We start from the raw sequence: 16,079 nt of genomic DNA on the forward strand, positions 1-16,079 counted from the left end.
ATAGAAAAACTCAGAGAAAGCAACTCTACCTGTAAAGACAGACCGGATTAAACCATATCATATGACATGCCCGGGCCACGTTGGGAGAGAAGAAAAAGTGCCCCTGTGGAGGGAAGAGGTGTCTGGGCAGCTAATGGCAAAGGAGTGCCTCTGACAATGCTTGGGACAGCTTATGGGAAACTCAGGCTAGTGTTTGGAACTTAGTAGGAGGTTCATAAATATTGTTTCCATCTTCCTATCGGCAGATGCAGAGCGCAGCAAGGAAGAAATGGAGCCAGAACAGTGTAATGCAAGCACAAAAGCACAGCATGCCAAGAGAGAAGGGGGTAATTGTAGCCTAGAGATCAGTAACAGCAATAGAATAGATCTGGGGAAGTTCAGATGACAGAGCTAGGTACTATAATTAGGGAGATGGGTAATTGTGGCATGATGCAAAGGATGCTTGACAAGTCTATATGTTAGTAGGACCACAGAGTAAGGAAAGCCACATTAATCATCCAGAAATTTAACACTGTGTGAAGAGAAAGACTTCAACTCTAAAGAAGGATTGCTGGTTAAACCTTCACATTTTCACAGAGAAAAACTACAGAGGATGTGTACAATAAGCGGGATAGCTCTCTTTTTAATATAAGAATAGAATTTCTGTAATTAGCGGAAATAAGGTAATTGTTTAATAAAGTTTATTTTAGCCTCATCAATAGTGTGGCTTTTGTTACTCTGAAGCAATTTGTTTCTAAAGCCTCAATTAAAAGAAGAAAAAGCCAGCTACTAACTGAAGTAAAATTACAGAAAGCATGACACTACAGTAATAGCTTGTCAGAGAGTGATACACACACAGTGCTCAGCACAAGAATGGAAGGCTACCCATGCAATTATTTCTTTTATAGCTCTTTACTTGGAGCCATAGCCTAAGTGTGTGTGTGTGTGTGTGTGTGTGTGTGTGTGTGTGTGTGTGTGTGTGTATTTACTAGCTGTTTATACATCGAGTAGCTTTTGCAGTATTTATTTCTTTAAATATTTAACAGTCTGGAAAGGCAGTGACAGGCAATAATATGTAGCGTCTCTAGCATGTTGCAGGGCTTAATAAATGCTAGAATAATAAATTCCTCTATGATGAAAAACAGCAGTCAGTAAAACTATCACAGCCTACAATATTTTAAAGCTAAAGTAAGGTAAAAAACATAAAATACAAACGGTGCTTTGATTAAACTATGGTAATAAAGGAACGTTTGTATTCATTAAAAAAAAAAAAGCCCACCTAGGTAATTCCTCTTTTAAATTCCCTAGGGGATTGAAAGAAGGGACAGTGATTTAAGGCACTTAAAATAACATTTAACTTTTCTTTTTCCTTCTTTCTCTCTTCCCCTTCCTTCTCTCTGACCCCCCCCCCCCTTCTTCTTTCTCTTGCCGTGGTGGGGAGCTCCTGTGCCTCCCCATCCCCCACCCCACCCCATCCCCTCACTAACAGATTCCTTCAGTTTTCAAGCCACCCCCGAGGGCTTGGCTTTGGAAGCAGTGACCCTCCCCCCTTCCCCCAGGTCGGTGTGTGCAGCACATCCAACGTGAGCATGGGCACGGCAAGCAGGCGAGCAACACGCCTGGCTTTCCACCCAGGGCCGGGCCAAGAGCCCCGGGCGCGTGGCTGAGGCCGGAGGACCCCGCGCTCCAACTTTGCGGAGGAAGTGAGGAGAAAAACAGAGCTGCCCCTTTAAGGGCTTCCCTTCCCCTTTACTCTATGTTTACATAACACGGGGCGCTCGCGGGCCGCGGGGGTTGGCGGACCCGCAGGCGGGCGGGGGCCGCGGGAGCGCGGAGGCGCGGGCGTCCCACCTGCCCGGCCCGCTCGGCCCCCCGGCGGCGCGCGCTCCTCCTCCCGCGGGGCTAAGCTCCGCCGCTCGCATTCCGTGCTGAGTCCGGCTCGCGGCGGCCGCGGTGCGTGTAGGTCGGGGAGGGAGCCGGCGGGCGACGCGCGCAGCCACGACGGAGCAGCCGCGGGACTGGCCGCCCCGCGCCCCGTTCGCCGCCGTGCCGTTTCCCGGCGCGCTCACCCCGTTCTCGGGATGGGAGTGTAGCGGCGGCGCGGACTCGGCGGGGATCGCGGTGGAGGCGGCTGCGGCGGCCGAACGTGGCTCCATGTTTTCCCCCGGCCAGGAGGAGCCCAGCGCCCCCAACAAGGAGCCGGTGAAATACGGGGAGCTGGTGGTCCTGGGGTGAGTTGGGGCCACGGGCGTCGGGGCGTCGCTGAGGGATGCGCTCCCTCGGGCCCGGGTCCCTGGGGCGCCCGGTGCTGCGGCCCGGAGGGTGCTCGGGCACCGCGCTGGGTCGCTCAGTGCACCCGGGAGCTGGCGGCCGTTGGGGACCTCTGGTTCCCGGGGACCACAGCGCCGTGCCTCGGCCCCAGAGCCCAGAGCGCGTTCTGCGGGGGCTGCGCATTGTTCCGGTCTGTGACCCGGGCGGCCCGGCTGGCCTCCGCTTTTCTGCACCCGGAGTGAGCCCGGCTGAGGGCCTGGTTTTCCCAGGTCCCCTCACCCACAGTTCCCCGACCCCTCTCCCCGGGGCTCTCCGCACCTCTTAGCCCCCCCCCCGCACCCCTTGGTCTCCGTACCCCTCGGGCCCCGGCCTTGTGGATACCCTCGGGGCGGCGGTGGGGAGCTCGCTGGCTTGCCCGCCTCTGCTCCCACTCTGCTGGTGAAACCACATTTTGAAGATAGTAATTATCTACAATCGTTAAACGGCGGCAATTAGAGACTTCATCTACTTCCTGAGTTTCCTTGTGACATTTCTATTGTTTACCCGTAATAAGCCAGGAGGGAGGCTTCGCAGGATTAAAGCCGGGTAAAGTGGGCAATGAAAAGGGAGTGCGAGGGGGAGGCGGAAAGTGCAGGAAACTCGGAGCTGGAGCAACTTGGGTTTAGTGCTGCAGGCAAGGATTGTTTTCCCTCTGGAAGTGCCAGCTCCAAGGAACCCGCGCTTTTGTCTTCCGTTCAAAGATCTGTATTCAGACTGTCACGAGCGCTAATGGGTGGGCTTAGGCACGCGAGGAGCTCTCTCTAAGCGGAGGCACTGGGAACTTTGAGAAACGTGTTTTGCTAACTACCTTGAAGTAAGTGCCGAGTTAAAAATAATTTTTTTAAAAAAGATTTAAGCTTCTAGAATTATCTCGTCTACAATTTCCTAGGTTGTTGCTAGCATTTTTAAGTGGGGTAGGGCTGGAAATACCATTGCTTATTTGGAAGCTCAGCAGTGAGCGCCTTCCGCACCTGCATGGGAATTGTATGCACTTAAGAGACATGTCAGAGTTCTCTGGGAAGAGGGAGGAGTAACGGGGGAAAGCCACAGTTTAGTCTGTCTTATGTAACTTCAGCCCAGCCTAATTTTGTGGAGTTTGGTTTTGTTTATGTGGCTGGCTTCGGAGTATGCTTAACACTGTGAATTTGACACAGAAGATTAACTTATGCCAGAGCCATTTCTTTATTTCCTTTTGAGGCAATCTGCTGGGATGTTTCAGAGCAGTGTAGAATGAGTCTGGAGAGGTTTTGTGTCCATAACCCAAAGGGTAGGGCTCTCCAAAGCCAGGACAAGAATTTATACCCCGGACTGTTGTAATTCAGTGTCTAAGGAAGTACATTGGCCATAGCACCTGCTCTGCCCTTTACTAGTGCTTTTCCTGGAGCCGGAATGGCACAGTGGTTTCTTACCTAATAGTTGGAGGCAGACAGAATATTAACTGTATCTTCTACATGCCAGCTACTACATGGGCATTGGGCATTGCACAGTGGTGGACGGAACACTTCATTTTCGTGTCGACCAAGGCATAAGTAGAAAGAAACACGAATAAGTGGGTGGGTAATGATTTCAGGTGTTGCTACTTTCTCAACAGATGTTGATTAACAGTGGAGGGAGCACTGCAGTTATAGGTGGGTGTTGGTTCTTGCTATCTAGGGAAGATCTTTAAGGGGGGAAAGATGTGAGTAGCAGATGCTGGTCTGGATTGTGTATTCCTGAATTGATTGTGTCTGCTTTCTCTCTGCATCTGTCTGTCTGTCTGTCTGTCTGTCTGTCTGTCTGTGTCTCTCTCTCATTTCTGATACTGAATACACAAAAGATTGCATGTAAAATAGAGAACTAGTTAGGGTTTAATGAAGCCTTATGTTCCACCCACTGGACTTTAGAGAATTCTTTCCTTTTAGAAATAACAAGTGCATTAAAAAAAACAAAAAAACAAAAAACTGCTATCACTTTGCATGCCTGGTCCTTTGGAACATGAATATTGGTGAACAGAGAGCTGTCTAGGAAATTTTCTTGATGAAATTATTCTTGAGGCTAAAACTGCTCAGCATTTCTTAATGATAGAATTTCTTGTTTACTTGTGAAGCAATGGTTTTATTGTAACTGACGTGTGATTGTCCTTTTTGCTATGTTTTAAATTGCATGGTAAAATGTTACTAGGAAATTTGGAGAGCAAACTGAGAAGTTGATTTAGGCCTAGATCTACACACTAATGCTTGTGATTCTTGTCATAGGTTGCACAATCTGAGAGAATGCCACATAGGATTTTAGTGGAGTCATCACTTTGAATTCAGGAGGAATTTAAATTATTTGATAATTCTAACCAGTTACTGTCTCATAGTCACAAGTCTTTGTTGTGTCCCCTACCTAATTGAAGGGGGAGAAATGGTTGGCCTGACTATTTGCTCTTTTTAGCTGAGAATTTTAAACTTGGCTGTCACTTTAAAGTTGTGGAAGTGGTTTGGGATTTAAGAGCCTTTCAGTGTAGTGGGGCCCTGATTAAAGTCTTGTTCTTTGACCCACTCACTGGCTTTCTGATTTTGATTTAGTTCTTTCCTCTTCTGTTTCTTTAGCAATATCAAAATAGCCCCCAAGAAGCCTGCCTGGCGTATACCCCCGTTGTTCTGTTCCTTGGCTCAAATGTGGAACAAACATAGTTAACAAATTCTAAATAGCTTGACATTTGTTGATTTTATGAGTCTTAAAGTGATAGTGCTAGAATTCACATGGGCCCATAGCCAGTGTCATAATAGCAGAAAAACAGTTAGTGCTGGGCTGGGGAGAGGGCTCAGTGAACGAGTGCTTGCTGCATAAGCATGGAACCTATGTAGAGGCAGGGGACTGCATCTGTAACCCCACCACTGGGGAAACAGAGAAGGTGGATTCCAGGGGCTCCCAGGCTGGCCAGTCTATCCCAAATGAACAGGTTCAAATTCAGTGGGAGATCATGTCTCCAAAATTAAAGTTGGGAGTGACAGAGGAAAACACTGTCCTCTGACTCTGTATGTGTGTGTACACATTTAGGCACATACACTCCCACACAATACACACAAGGCCAGTGATATAATTGCCTTTTATCAAGTAGCTATTGCACAAACAGATTTAAAAATTGCAGTAGTGTACAGGTTTGACTAATTGGTGTTTCTTGTACAAGGTCATGCAGATTGGGTAAAATTTGATGTTCCAAGTTTCAGAAAGGCAAAGGTGGGGCTGGTGAGATGGCCCAGTAGGTAGCCAAGCCTGGCAAACTGAGTTTGACCCAGACAGGGTTCACATGAAAAGAGAGACCCGGCTGGCAGTTTTTCCTCTGAACTCTTTACACCTGCGTGGCAACACACAGGATCCCTCTATTCCCGAAAATAAGTAAGTGTAATTACATTTTTAGGAAAAAAATCGTGTTGTGAAGTTAAGCAGACTGAAACAAATAGAAGGAGGTGGCAATCTGGGATGGAGTGGAAGAGGTATATTATTTAGCCCTTCACAGAGAAACGGGGGTAGGGGGGCTCCCAAAAGGAGGGCCACTCCTTTACTTTTTGGTTGCCCCTCTGTTGGGCCCCTGTCTGTCTTTGTTTTCATGGTTTCCTGCTGGTGTGCTGACTGTAGCTGAGCTGCTAGGGCCTCAGAGCCCCCTTCTGAATTCATTTTGAAGGATGCAGTTCTCTTGCTGACTAATGGCCCATCATGTTTTGGGGATAAAAATATATGGCTCAGTCTCTTGGTTTCCCTCACCTCACACTCAAGTGGGTAATGCATTTTGTAAGGCTTTAGGTTTCTGATTCGTCACAAAATAGTTTTTTTTTTTTTTTTCTCCAGCTCTCTGAGCCAAGAGTTCTAAATCTAGGGTCCACAAATGGAACTCAGGGAACCCACAACTGGGATTTGGAAAAAAACTCTTACCTTTACAGTTCTCCACCTGAAGTCTAGCTTTTCACTCAGGAATATAGGGAACAGAACGCTGCTGCCTGCTTGTTATTTAATGTGTTAATACAGGTACCGATGGAGGCAAGTCACGGTGATGCACAAGTGAAATCTAGGGAGTTTATAGTCGCCCTTGGCTAATGTAAGTTCAAGGCCCGCTTGTGCTCTATGAGACCCTGCTGATGCAGTGCTCACCTTTAATCTCAGCAGAGACAGTGGATCTCTTGTGAGTTTGAGGCCTGCCTGTTTTACAGAGGGAGTTGCAGGACAGCCAGGGTGGTTGAGAGAAACCTGTCTCAAAAAGCCCAAAACCAAAAAGAAACAAAACAAAAAACATTCTTTTTTTTTCTGAGCAGGGCTCAGTAGGCTTCACCAGGCTGCTAAAGGGTCCTTGGCATAAAAAAAAGGGTTAAGAACCCTTGCAGTCAAGGCTTATCACTCACTGTTACCAGAAATGAAGTACACGGGGCAGGTGCCTGCTGTTTCCTTGGATTGGCAGCTGTTCTGTGAGGGCTCTGTTGCTTGACCATATTATGGGCTTTATTTATTTATTTTTTAAAGCTCTTACCCATGTGTGCTTTCTGTGTGCTCTTTGGACTTGCCTTGGCTGCCTCGATCTTTGGTAGTAAGGAGGAAACTTACAATTTACTGTATACTTTCCCTTTCTTTACTTTTCACTCTAATTTGAGCCCAACGATGTCAAACATTGTATTTTGTAGACTAAAAGATCTTTGAATGTTTAAAAATAAACAAACAGAATCTTGGCTACCTCTCAGTGTGTGGAGAACTGTGGCCAGTCTGTTTGTGGATGGGTTCTTCATTCTGCAGGCTATTATGGGTTATGATGTTACTAGCTTTGGGTTGCTATGTTTTCCTTTACTAACTTTAGCCTTGTTTGGTGTGTGTGGCTGTCTGTGTGGAATTGGGGTTGCCAGTCTGGCTTTTTTGGATTTGTTTCTTTAATATGCCAAGACTGAAACCTTTCTTAGACTTTTTATTTGGGATGTATTTCCTTATTCGATCATTATTTAAAGATGCTCTGTATAAACAAAGTAAGACCACATTGATTCAGTGTCCAGTGACTTTACAATATATATTTATCCAAAAGATAAAACACAGACAAAATTGAAACAAAACCAAGGCATGACATTAAGTCCATTTGAGGGAGAATGATACTATCACCTTGGGGCTGTGTACAGGGGTTGTGACCTCCCTGAAGTGATGATGCAGGGTTGTAGGTTGACTTTTAAATGAACATAACAGCACATGGGCCTCATTGGCATGGAAGAAAAATATCCATGAAAAGGAATTGCTAATGTCCATGATTTAATTAAAGAGTTCCGGTGGGGTGTGCAGAGACCTGCTTCATAAAAGGAAAATGAAGGTTAAATGATTGACTTGCAAGTTCTTATTGAACTTATTATTGTCATCTCCTGGAAAACAAAATGACAAGCTCAGAATGTGTTTCCTGTGTCTTGGTTTTGTCCAAATCAGCTATTCCAAGCCACTCTCTCGGCCCTCTCAATGTGTGATGATGAGTCTGGAGGTATGTGGCTAGTGATTTATGACAAGCAATAACGGGTGGATCTTCCAAATGATTCAGTGATATCTCTTTAATAATGCCATGTTTTCACCCACATGCATTGTGATGTTTCATCAAGTGGGATAGGAGGGGTGGAGTCCCATCAGGCAAGCCAGGAATTTATTCATTCAACAAATATTTATTGGGTGTCTACCCTTCCAGACCCCTGCCTGGAATGCAGCTAGAAAATAAGGCAGGCAGGATTCCCACCATAGTGAATTGCTAGATATTCTTGTCACATCCCTATAGGGACCAGCTATCATTGAAAGGGAGTTCACTTATTTATTCCCCAGATATTTCAGTATCTACAAATATTGTTAGATGCCGTGCTTGGTACCCAGATGCAAAAGATAGACTTAGTCCTTGCTGGAGAGCTTCCACATAGTCAGGAAGAGCAAAAGGCCATGATGCATGCTAGCATGTAGCAGCCCCTCTGTCCTCTGCTGGCGTGAGAAGGGGTGGTCTAGAGAGAGAGGCAAGAGAACATGATGTATGCCAATATCTGGGGGAGAGCAGGAGAGCACTGTGCATAGTTCCTTAAGAACATGATTGAACAGAATAGTGAAGCAAAGGTGTGGAATGAGAATGGAGCTGGGCCTTGAGAGGGTTCTGCATCCTTGGAAGAGTTTGCACTCTTAGGGTGATGGGAGACTGCCACAATGTCAGAATAGAAAGGGCTGTGGTCAATCCCTCAGCAAAGACGGCAAAGTGGTGATGGAGGAGGAAACTTGAGGTAGAGTCCAGCAAGGCAAAGAGAATGGACTGTGAGCCAGAGAGCAGTGATCGGGCTTTCTAGACCTGTCACTGGGACTTCCTGTGCCTTGTATGATGGATCAGTTGGATCACTGACTACAGTCTTCGTGGCTGAGGTCTGGTCCTAGCCCTGGGCCACTGTCGCAGACAAACACCTTCTCTGCCTACCATTGTGTTAACTTTTGAGGGGGAGAGATAGCAAGCATGCAGGCAGGCAAAAACCAGGATTTCAGAGAGTGAGTGGGTGTGCCTGATGGGTGGGAACAGGGCAGGTTACTAGGGATTGATGGTGGTGGGACTCCTTTCAGGTAGAATAATGCAGGAAAAGCTGCTGAGAAAAGGATCCCCTTTTCAGGGCACCCACTGTTTAGGTTTTCATTGACATGTATTTTTTGTTGATTTTCTCCTTGTTAATTACACTGTTACAGCCAGAAGCTATTCGGGTATTCTGCCAATTAAGGAGTCAAAGGGAAAACAGGGACAGATACAGAGACGATACTTAACTGCAAGCATGGGTCAGTCCAAAGTGACACGGCGATGCATGGGTGTACCTAGTATACCTAGGGTGGCACTTGAATTCCACCAGCATTCATTGACATGTCATTCACTTCCCTCGATGTCACCAGCTGTGGAGTGCTGGGCACATCTTCTTGGGAGTGTCTGTCTCCTTGAGAAACTGCTTTACTGACATCAGCTATTTCCATTTCAACTCTTACTTTTATTTTCATGACTTCCCTAACAGTCACTTTGTCACCTGCACAGAGTTCCTCGCAGGGAGTCAGGCCATCTGTTCCGACTTCACCAGCTGCTCTGTGCTGCATTGCAGCGCCATGGTGGTGTTGCAAGGCTGTGGTCATTAATGCAAGTTAACCACAGCTGGAAATACTGTGGCATACAAGTGCCTTGGATGGCCACTGAATCAGGAGCATTTCAGTGCAGGGTTAAGTCTTGACTGAGTTTTCCTTTCCAGTCATCCACCTAATGCTTCTCTCTCTTTCTTCACTCACCTCTACTTGTTCTTGCCTTCTCAGCTCATGTGGAAATCTGTTTTTAGGATAAGAAATCATTGCTATAAGCTTTCTGCTTCCATTCTAATTAGTAATGGTCTGACAGAACTTAACCACAGCAGGTGGTTGCTGTGTTCAACTTCTAGATTTGGGGTAGGAAAATGGGCTCTAAGTATCACAGCAAGTTGCTCAGAGGAGCCTTGGCCTCTTTCCTTCCCCGCCCTCCCCATCCTTTCCCATCCCTCCACATCACTCTCTGGACTTCTCTTCTTGTCCCTAGACTGTGTAATAAGAATTGTCACCACAACAGCTCCTGCTCTGTCTAATTGGATTTTCCTGGGACACTGGACTGATGAATGACCTGGAGGAACCGTTCTTTCTTCGGAACTACTGTAGACACAGGAATTTGCTTTCACCCAGATTCCAGAAAAGTCCACAGGCTAGTCCTCTGCCTTTCAAGATGTTTTCCCATGCCACAACTGTTTTCACTTAATACGTCCAGTGCTCCATCTTTGAGCCATTCAGAGAAAGAATTGTAGTGAAATGCTACTAAGGTGGAGCTGAGGCCCTTTTCCCAGGTGGTCATGTGACTGGCTGGAGATCAGAGAGGGAAGTCAGGTCTCTGACCTCACTTCTGCTCTGTTTATACAGTCAGAACTCTCCCTGCCCTGCCTGGGTGTGCTGGTCCTCACTGGCTGGTGAACCTTCCCCTTCAGACCTGCTGGGTGCAGGGTTTGTGACTATAGACTACACGACAGAGGATGTGACATGGCCCAGCTCCTGTGCATTGCCTTAATGGCTGCTGAAGCCTCTGCCTTTCACCCCCACCCCCCCATGCCCACTGGGGCCGTCATATCAAAGTACTGTAGACAAGACAACAGCAGAAACTTATTTTGTAGTTAGGGAGGCTGGAAGTTTGTCCTAAGGCTTCTGTCCTTAGCTAACCAGCTCACATGGTCTCTGGCTTCTTTACCTTGCTCACCTACCTCTGGATGGAATCTTCTCAAATTGCATCGTTTAACTTTAATTACCTCTTTTAAGATCCATTTCCAGATACAGTTACATCCAGGGGCTTTCTGGGAGTTAGTACTTCAACATGAATTTTAGAAAGTACAGTTTTACATCAGAATGTTTCCTTAGAGGAGAGCTGCCATGTCAAGAAGTTTGACTACTTTCCTGGAGAGAGTGGTGCTGGTATATGAGAGGTTTACAAAGGGAAAGGGAAAAGGCTTGCTAGACCCTGTCCGTCGTGACCAGTACAGCTAAGGCTTTGAACCTATAAGTAAGACCATCATAGCTCCTTGGGCCCATTAAGCTGCCAATTGACATCACCCAGAACAACATGAAGTCCCTTCCACCATCCTCTGCCCAAATGAAAGAACTGTGAGCAGATGGCCTAGGGGTGGGTTGTAGGGGGGTAGGGGGCTGGAGGGGGGTGAGGGGTGTTGTGTGCTGTTGTGTGCTGAGAGGCTTGTTATACAGCTATGCCAAATTTGCATTTGCTCACTTGTCAAATCTGACAAGTGATGTGAAGTACATTCATGGAGCTTTTGTTGAATTGTTCTTCTTTCCTTTAGGTTATTGATTAATTAGTATAATCACAGTATTTTGGATGAGTTATTCTAAACATTAAGTAGTGTAGGTTTCAGACTCTTAGCAAACCAAAGCATCTGTGGAATAACTTTATCAACCAACTGTTACCTATGAGGTTCCTTGTGTAATCTCTGTCCTCCTGGGTACCACCTCCTGAGCTGTGTTGTACCCCTTCTTACCTGTCTGAACTGAGAGTAGTGCTTCTGGAGACTTCCACTTGAGCAGCTTTCACCCAGGACAGCTGAGTGCATGACAGAATTTCTGGCTTTTAAAAGTTACCTGATGTCAACTAATAGAATGAGACTTGAGAGGGACCAGGAACCCCTCCCAGCATGCTGTAGGTACAGGGCTCTGGCTGGACCAGAAGAAACGTCTTGGCATTGCATTTGGGGGCAAGCAGGAGGGTGGAAAGCTCATGTACGTCTCTGGGACTTTGGGAAGTAAGAGTGTAGTGCAGTTGTGAACCACGAGAAGCCTCACAGTGCCGAGGGGAACTGTTCTGTTCTGGTTAAGAAGCAAACAAGGGCAGAAGGTGGCTGTGGTGCTGTGTGGTTTTGAGGAGGGCTAGCTTGTTTTCTACAGAGAAGCCAGATGTGACACAAGTAACCAACCCTTTCCTGTGCTGTGTAGGGAGTGGGGTTGAGGGTGGGGTGGGGTGGGGATGGGACTGCTCTAAACTGGACGTGTCCCATAGAAGGGAAAAACAAAACAAAACAAACCAGTGCAAGCAACACAAAGAACAGAGCTCTTCTAGTGGTAGCTGAGATAAATGTAATTTCCAAGGTTTACCCAAACATTTTCTACTTTTTACCAACAAAGTGTTACATGGAACTTTCAGATGCTGTGTTTTAAGTTTCTAGCATTTACAGTTTTGTAGTGTTAAAGTTTAAAACTGCAGTAACATTTGGGACCACATATAAAATTACATGTGTTCTACTAGGATGTATTTCATTAAAACAAGATTCAGCAAACATATCAAAGTTGAGCGGAGTGGCCCCTCAGTTTGTGCTAGTGACCTTCTTTTGGGGGTTTGGTTGTGGTAGTTTCAGTTAGAGTTTAGGAGTGCTTGGGCCCAGGCACCAGGTACTGAATTGGTTTGTGGTGCAGAGAAGCAGTACTCACAGGGGCGTTGCGTGCCACCTTCTGTTAAGTGTTTTATGTTACTATTCCAGGATTGCATTTTATTCTTTGGGAAGTGAGGTTCTTGAAGTGTCTTGTCCAGGCTTGTCCCTGGTGGCAGAGTCTGGCTGGGAGGTCAGTGTGTATGGCTCCAAAGTTTGATTCCTTCCACTCAGCAAGGGAGAGAGTCTGTGTTACTGGGGTGGTTGGAAGGATTTCTTGAGGCAGCCTTTGAGCAGTTGTGAGGGGAGACTTTGATTCTTCTGGAACTGTAGTACAGAAGCCACAGGGGCGTTGGGACCTTGACACTGCTTGGGGAAGGAGATAGAATTGGAAAATGTGGCTAGCATGGTATCAGTAGGCTCTTCCTTAGGGGACTGGGGAATGATCCTAGCCCCTGTTTGCTTGGACCTTGTAGTCTACTGGCAGAAAAGGACTTTGAGCAAATTAAACCTAGCTAGGTGCTGCCAAGTATGAGGGTAGACACAGGAACAAAGCTCTGTTTTTGTGTGAAGGAATTCTCTGGTTTATTTCAGCAGAAGTGGAGGGATGTGTAGGAGCTAGTAGGATGGGGGTGAGTGGGTTAGTGGGGTGAGAACATGGTTCATGAAGCCCAGAGAGAGCCTGGGGAGTTGAGAGACAGAGTGTTTGGAAATCAGACTGGTGCTGGAGGGCTAGACGGCTGGAAATCCCTGGAAAGGCAGAGGCTGGCCAGGGAAGTCCTTCTGCGAGCAGGTCAGTGAGCCTTCCTGGTGCTTGCAGGAAGCTCTCTTGGGAGGGAGCCTTGGGAACCCTCATGAGGCACCACAGGCTGTTGCTCCTTTCTTCTGCCTCCTCCTTTCCTCTCCTGATGAGGGACAGTCACCAGCAGTGGGTGTAGATAGCACCCACATGGCAATGGCATTTGTGGAGCACTGTGGAGCGTGGTCATTCCTTTACATCTTTTTATTTTTGAAACATGAGCTGCAAATGATGAATGTTTTGGGATTGAACCCCACTGGCCAAGTAGCCGGGATCTGATAACATCTTGCCTTTCAACACTCTGTCCTTCCCCCACCCCCTTCAGCCTGGCATTCCAGGAGGCCAGGTCATGGTGTCCCTGTGAGTGTCTCTTGGGGTGGGAGGAAGTGGGAAGACATCAGAGACCACTGTTCCCTTTCCTTGACTTAGGCGGCCCAGCTTTCTTTCTGATAGTTGTTATAGGGAGCTGCTGGCTGCTGTCTTCCAGGCCATTGTTGTGGTAGTTGAAAGCAGGCTGTTCCTGCTATTGCAGAGTCCCCCTACCACTCCACTGTCTCTTTTTCCAAGCCACACCTGGAGTGGGCACAGGGCCTGGTCTCTTGTTCCAGACTAGCCCTTCTGACCTGTAACTAGGCAGAATTCTGTCTTAGTGATGTTTGTGGGAGTGCTGGTTGTTGCTTGCCTGCTCCACCGAGCCCTATTCTCCTCTCCATCTCTTCCAGGCCTTCAGGGTGTGCCACTCTCCCTTTGAATTGAAGCAGTGCCTCCTGGTGCTGTGAGGACCTGAGTTTGGGGTCTCAGTTAAGGAGGAAGCATCCGGTGCTGAGCTTTTCCCTTTTCTCTGGAGACAGGGAGTTTTGCCTAGGACTGTGGCTCCTTACAGGCCTGACCCTCCTCCCCTCAGGAGTGAGGCCCAGAGGCCTGGCTCCTGGGTCCTGATGTGGCTTCTGATCTTTCTGAGGCTTACTCTCACCCAAGTCCCGTGTGAAGTGCTGTTGGCCCAGGCTTTGAACTCTGAGGTAGGTGACCTCACTTCTTGCCCTCTAGTGAGGAAGCCAAGAAGTCTGAGCTTCGACTTGACAGGCATCCTTCCCTGTGCTGAGGCCACCACCCTTTGCCCCTTAACTCTTCCTCCTCTCCCTTTTTTTGAGCCACAGTCTCATGTAGCCCAGAGACCTACACCATGTCCCCTGGTTGCATCTCCTGGGGATGGGCCCCAGGGCTTCCTGCATGCTGGGCATATGTTCACTCACCTGAGCTACAGTCCCCGGACAGAGCTCAGTTAGAACCGTGTCTCCACTACAGTTGTCAAGTGTTCTGCAGGCTACTGTGTGCAGCAACAGCTCTAACTCCCTTTAACTGACTTTGCCAGGCTCATCTGCAGTGGATTGTTTTCATTTTCATCAAGTACCCAATACAAGCCTTCATTCCTTTAAGGAAGTTACCAGCAATGAATGTTTTCTTGTGTTTACAGCTTAGATAGGCTTCTTTGGTTAAAAAAGTTTGCTTTGTTCCTGGATGTCTTAGTCAGGGTTTCTGTTGCTGTGAAAACACACCATGATCATGGTAGCTCTTGAAAAGGAAAATATTTAATTGGGTCACTTACAGTTGAGAGGTTCAGTCCATTGTCATCATGGTGAGATGTGATGGTGGGCTGGCAGTCACAGTGCTGGAGGAGGAGCTGAGAAGTCGTCCTACATCTTGATCCCGAGGCAACAGGAAGTGGACTGAGATAACGGTGTGGTTTGAGCATATATTCCATCTCAAAGCTGCCCCCACAGTGACACACTTCCTCCAATCAGGGCTTACCTACACCAACAAAGCCACACCTAATAATGCAACTCCTTATGAACATACAGGGCTCATAAGCTTGCATGAGCTTACATTCAAACTACCACACTGGTGCAGAGTGAGTGAGTGAGTGTGTGTGTGTGTGTGTGTGTGTGTGTGTTCGCGAGCGCGCTGAGACAGGGTTTTCTCTGTGTAACAGGTTTGGCTGTCCTGGAACTCACTCTGTAGACCACCCTGGCCTCAAACTCAAAGAGCTCCATCTGCCTCTGCCTTCTGAGTGCTGGGATTAAAGCGGTGCATCCACCACCACACCTGGTCCTCCTGGCACACTTTAAAACACGAAACACATGATTTCTGTTCCTGTCTTCTTCAACTGGATGCGTTACAGTTGAATTGATGATTCAAGGAAAACATGCCTTGATTACCTGTAGCAATGGTTCTCATCATGTGGGTTGTGACCCCGTTGGGGGTCACATATTAGATATCCTACATATCAGATATTTGTGTTATGATTCATAACAGTAGCAAAATTATAGTTATGAAGTAGCAACGAAAGCATTTTTCTGATTGGGGGGTCACCACAGCATGAGGAACTGTATTAAAGGATCACAGCATTAGGAAGGTTGAGAACCACTGGTCTAGAAGGATTGCAGATTGGTCTCTTTAGCTTCCAAGGGGATCTGCCAAGTGACCTCATGACTGTAGCACACAGCCTTAAAGTCCTTTGTTTCCTTTCTGTTGGTGGGCTGTTTAGACCAGCATTTTTATTGGGTTGATAGTTTAAGGAAGAGGCTTCATTGACACCTTCCTTCCTCAGTAAAGATTGGCCTTTGCCTGTCCCTTGCTGTTGCTGCCTGTGGAGTTTTCCTTTCCTGCCTCATGTTCTTCCTGTTATTGATGAAGGGAAAAGACTCACAACTTCTGTCTCCTCAGTACAGCTTGTTCCAGTAATGGAACTCAGTCAGCTCATCCGGGGAGCACAGGCCAGCCATAGGCTGGGAGGGGGCCTTTTGCTTGCTTATAGTGAGTGTTAAACTGGACCAGTCTCCAGCTGTAAGACTTTGAGGAAACTCTGTGACTTATATCCTGGGAAAGCTTTATGTGTGTGGGTGCACTCTTTGAGATATGCCTGGTGAGGTACCAACCTATGACCCTGGGGTTCTCGAAAACATTCTTAGCAAACAGGCATCCTAAGATGTCAGCTGGTAAAATGCCAGAGAACAAATATAGCATCTTGATAAGCAATATTAGATGTTATGTGGGGGAAAGCGGAGACCTGGGAATGC

At 47.2% G+C, this 16,079-nt stretch overlaps 1 protein-coding gene across 4 annotated transcripts in view; it reads left to right on the forward strand.

The window, feature by feature from the left end:
* The first annotated feature begins 1,823 nt into the window (after positions 1-1,823).
* Positions 1,824-16,079, forward strand: part of Peli2 (pellino E3 ubiquitin protein ligase family member 2) — a 143,049-nt gene continuing 128,793 nt past the window's right edge. For 2 of the 4 annotated variants that reach the window (XM_027386564.2, XM_027386565.2), the window contains exon 1: positions 1,824-2,210. In XM_027386564.2, coding sequence (XP_027242365.1) covers positions 2,134-2,210 — 77 coding nt within the window. In that variant the 5' untranslated portion in view covers positions 1,824-2,133. The remainder of the gene's footprint in view (positions 2,211-16,079) is intronic. The other 2 variants (XM_027386566.2, XM_027386567.2) reach the window with 2 other exon arrangements.

Source organism: Cricetulus griseus (genome assembly GCF_003668045.3).
Source record: "Cricetulus griseus strain 17A/GY chromosome 1 unlocalized genomic scaffold, alternate assembly CriGri-PICRH-1.0 chr1_1, whole genome shotgun sequence".
Lineage (NCBI taxonomy): Eukaryota > Metazoa > Chordata > Mammalia > Rodentia > Cricetidae > Cricetulus > Cricetulus griseus.